The 4,806-nt window shown below is 40.7% G+C and overlaps 1 protein-coding gene across 2 annotated transcripts in view; it reads left to right on the plus strand.

Moving 5' to 3' along the window:
* The first annotated feature begins 48 nt into the window (after positions 1–48).
* ttc27 (tetratricopeptide repeat domain 27) overlaps positions 49–4,806 on the plus strand; it is a 73,511-nt gene continuing 68,753 nt past the window's right edge. For both annotated transcript variants that reach the window (XR_002169716.1, XM_019882197.1), the window contains exon 1: positions 49–340. Coding sequence is in view for 1 of the 2 variants with exons in the window: in XM_019882197.1 (XP_019737756.1) it covers positions 250–340 (91 nt within the window). In the remaining variant the exon portion in view is untranslated. The remainder of the gene's footprint in view (positions 341–4,806) is intronic.

The following is a 4,806-nucleotide window of genomic DNA, read 5'->3' on the forward strand; positions in this document are numbered from 1 at the left end:
GTGGGGGTAAACCGCCATTGACAAGCCGGCTGCCTGACTGCGCGCAAGGCTGGAGACATGTTCCCACAATGCAACGCGCAGCTGTCATGGCTGCCCGCTGACGGCTCACGCTCCACATGGGTGCAAATGAAGATACTGTTTCTGTCAAATCATTTTGAGGGATAAAGTACATCGTTTAGAGTTGCATTTAAATCCCGGCTAAAGCAGGAAGAGCGAGCAAGACTAGAGCAGGAAGTTGCGGCCGTCAAAATGTTGCTCGACGTGGAGATCTCCATCCTTCGAGGCTTTCTCACACCCAACGAGGAGACGGCATGGAAACAGGACATCTCCAGCGTCACAGGTCAGACAGCAGAATACTTTTGGACCACTGCGCCACGCAAACATGAACCCTGTCGTGGGGGGTTGGTGTCATCAACTGGAAACGTTGACACACATGCACGCGGGTCACTACTCTCTGAAGGGAAGCAACCACGCTATGCTTTTTATTATTGTTATTATCATGAGTATAATTATTATTGTTTCAAGCATCGCTCCTAAAAACGAAAAAAAAAGACCTTATTCTCTCACCTTCGTGGTTGATGAGAAAGGATTGTGTTGGGAAAAAAAGCCGGTTCGTCGCGAACAACGTCGTGCTAGACACCATTCAATAATTCACAGTTTTAACAACGCTTATGAGTACTTAGATAATGGAAATATACTTGAAAGCAAGCACTAAAAAATGCATGTGATCTTGCAATTTCCCTTGTGTTGCTGTGCTCTCGGCGTTTTCATAAACCAAACCTTATGTTTTATCAAATATTCATTCTTTGCACAACTATTTCAGTGCCATATATCTTTGTGTAATTCTGATTGGGGTTTGGCTGGGTACAAGACTGCTCTCAATGCAGCTCTCTGTCGCCTCTTTCTATTCTCTTTCAAATTCTTTGATTGCAATTCCACTTTTCCCAAACTTTATTGAGCCAGGCATGTTCAATCTAAGAGTACTGCTTTGGCGCCATCTTCTGGCATCTTTGTGCCAATGAACTATGTTGAATTGAGGTTAGGCGCTTCATTTAGCCAGCCCATAGCTCTCGGAGCTCGAGGCAAAGGAATGCCCTGGGGCCACATCCAGGCCGCCCACAGGTTCTGATCACCCCCAGAGTGACCCTGAAGTCAAAGTAAAACATAAAATATGAGGTTCTTTTATTTTGAAAGTTGTGCTTATAATAACCCTGTCGTGGGGGGTTGGTGTCATCAACTGGAAACGTTGACACACATGCACGCGGGTCACTACTCTCTGAAGGGAAGCAACCACGCTATGCTTTTTATTATTGTTATTATCATGAGTATAATTATTATTGTTTCAAGCATCGCTCCTAAAAACGAAAAAAAAAGACCTTATTCTCTCACCTTCGTGGTTGATGAGAAAGGATTGTGTTGGGAAAAAAAAAGCCGGTTCGTCGCGAACAACGTCGTGCTAGACACCATTCAATAATTCACAGTTTTAACAACGCTTATGAGTACTTAGCTAATGGAAATATACTTGAAACAAAGCACTAAAAAATGCATGTGATCTTGCAATTTCCCGTGTGTTGCTGTGCTCTCTGCGTTTTCATAAACCAAACTTTATGTTTTATCCAATATTCATTCTTTGCACAACTATTTCAGTGCCATATATCTTTGTGTAATTCTGATTGGGGTTTGGCTGGGTACAAGACTGCTCTCAATGCAGCTCTCCATTGCCTCTTTCTATTCTCTTTCAAATTCTTTGATTGCAATTCCACTTTTCCCAAACTTTATTGAGCCAGGCATGTTCAATCTAAGAGTACTGCTTTGGCGCCATCTTCTGGCATCTTTGTGCCAATGAACTATGTTGAATTGAGGTTAGGCGCTTCATTTAGCCAGCCCATAGCTCTCGGAGCTCGAGGCAAAGGAATGCCCTGGGGCCACATCCAGGCCGCCCACAGGTTCTGATCACCCCCAGAGTGACCCTGAAGTCAAAGTAAAACATAAAATATGAGGTTCTTTTATTTTGAAAGTTGTGCTTATAATGTGCCCAAGTGTGGCCCCCAATACAAACAAGATATTGAATAAGACCTCGAATAAGAGTTATATTGTGACTTGTATCTGCAGTGTTGCTAAATTGGCAACATTTTCGCTATACAGTGGTACCTCTACTTAGGAACGTCTCTTCATATGAAAATTTCAAGTTACAAAACACCTCAACAGGAAAATATTGCCTCTTGTTACGAAAGAAATTTCAAGGTACGAAAGGTAAAAATACAGTATGGGTTGCTACTCGCAGCTCTGAGATTCCTGAACGCAACATACTTACACAGGTAGCTGCTCTGCCATTGGCTAATACCTAGCATCTTCCTGGCATCCCATTAGCTAAGAGGGGGACCTCTGCCATATGTGTCTGTGGTCACCTCTGGCAAATATTTTTCCAAAACAGGACAGGCAAAAATGACAACAGTGGTCCTAATGTGAGCAACATTCATACAGTATTTCCTGCATGGCAGAATAGGGCTAAGAAGGTTTGGCCTGAATATACTTAATGCAAATCTTGAGATTCATATATAAGTCATCACCGTATGGTTATATATCACTGTCCATAATATGACAGTGTGCTTCCCACTTGTCACTGTATTTGGGAGCCCTCACGAGGAACGGCTAAAATGAGTTGGCCTTTGGTGTACAAAATGAATGTTATAATTTTTAAAGTGTCAAGACGTCGCTTTAATGACGGTTAATCATTTTATATTTCCTAATTATGACAATACATACTGTAGCTACATGCGTAGCAATTCATTTCGACAAGAGAATATGCGTAATTCATTTCAAAACTGAATATGTATTCATTCACCCACTAAAATTCAACTGCTCAAAAACTATATGAGAGCATTATGTCCATTCATCCCTACCCTGTGAACACTTTATTCTTGGACACTATATATATATATATAATATATATATATTTGTCAAGTACAAAATGACCTCACAAATAACATGAAAGTCAAGCCATTCAGTTACATCCACAACTTTGATGCTTTGCGTATAATTGCACACATTGAAGCCTTGAATAAGCATTACCCTTATGTCTTTGTCATACTTAATTTTTCTTCTGCTATTTTCAGTATTCTTGAAACTTACCGGGTTAACCTGGGATCTCAGGGATAGATTTTCATGCCATGTCATGTGCAAATATGGGTTGGTGCTACCAAAAAAAAAAAAAAAGTCCTTGGATCTCTGTAACCTTGAATTTTGAGGAAAAATTCCTTGAATCCTTGAAAATAAATAGAACTTGAAAGGTTAATGAGAAAATAAATGAATAAAGAAGTAAAATGAGACCATACTAAAATAATATAAATTGAAAAACACTAAAAACAAATACAGTACCGGATGTTCCTTTGCATTTTGGCCTCTTAGGGACAGTGTGATGCAGTACGTGTGAAAAATCATTGAAAGGGTTGTTTTTCAACAGCTTCACAGTTTTATGATTCAAAACAGTCTCTTTAATACATTTCAGTCTGGATTTCGACCACACCACAGCAATGAAACTGCACTTATTAAAGTCTTGAATAACATAAATCTAAATAATGACGCCTTCAAAATAGTACTGCCAAGATTTGTCCACTAGTCACGACAATGTTGACCATCACAATCGTTAACAATTCATTTCAAAGTTGTTGACTCATTTATTAATAAGTTTATGATTCGGCACGTTGTTTGTAGTCCGTTGGCTGTAGTCCGAGGCTTTGTGGGTAAGACAGTGTCATGGCGAAACCGTGTTAACAGCAGTCAGAAAGTTCGGGCACTTTTCAACCAAAATACTTTATACCTTGTAAACCTCCTTGTCATGTCAGCATGGCGGTGATAAACGAACATCTAAAAAGGAAGAACATTGTGGCTGATGACCTATTTCATTTCTGTCATCGGGACAATCGTGTCACGAAGCTAGCATTAGCACACACAACAAGCTACCATGCCGGGTTTGATACATATTGTTGGATCTACGCTGCATGGCGGAGGTGTTAGTCAGCAAACTCACGCTTTCTAACAACCAAAACACAATTCGTATATGCCCAGTATTGACATTGATCAGGTGCCCCCTCACAATCACATGGAGACCACACACAGATTTGCATTTATGATCTCGGACATAGGAGCACTCGAAGCAACAGAATGTCTCGGTTCTCGGCCAATTCGGTTTTCGACCAATAATTTCAAGTTTTTTACGCCTCGGATGACGAACAAATTTCGGTTCTCGAACAAACTGAGCGCACTTGAATGCACCATTTGACTCCTCTCGCCTTCCTTACACGAGGAAGTGACGCTTCCTCGGGTAGACGAGGAAGTGACGCTCCCTCGTGTTGCTTTCCATTGTGAGCAGACGTGTTCAGTAAACATTTCTATTTTAAAAAGAGCGTGGTTTCGGTTTTCGAACAGCTTTCTGGAACGGATTATGGACGAAAACCGAGGTTTTACTGTTCTTATTTATAATGCCAAAACCAAATTAATAACAATGCAAGAGTTTATTTTTGTGTTTTTTAAGCCCCTACCCCACTGAGCGGTGAGCAATTCCCAGTATGTGTTCCGTTAACTTGCAGTGCACATTTTTGCAATGTGGGTGGAAACCACAGTACCCGGAGAAAACCCATGCAGTCACATGCAAACTCCACACAGGAAGGTTGGATGTGCTAACCAGTCGGCCAGCATGCCGCCTGCCCAAAATTCTTTACTTTTTACTGATCTACTTAAGTACATTTCAGTGTCAGTACTTTTTTTTTTTTTTTTTTTTTTTTCTTCATTTATGACAAGTTGAAT

The sequence above is a fragment of the Hippocampus comes genome, unplaced genomic scaffold, assembly GCF_001891065.2.
Source record: "Hippocampus comes isolate QL1 unplaced genomic scaffold, H_comes_QL1_v1.1 scaffold36, whole genome shotgun sequence".
NCBI lineage: Eukaryota > Metazoa > Chordata > Actinopteri > Syngnathiformes > Syngnathidae > Hippocampus > Hippocampus comes.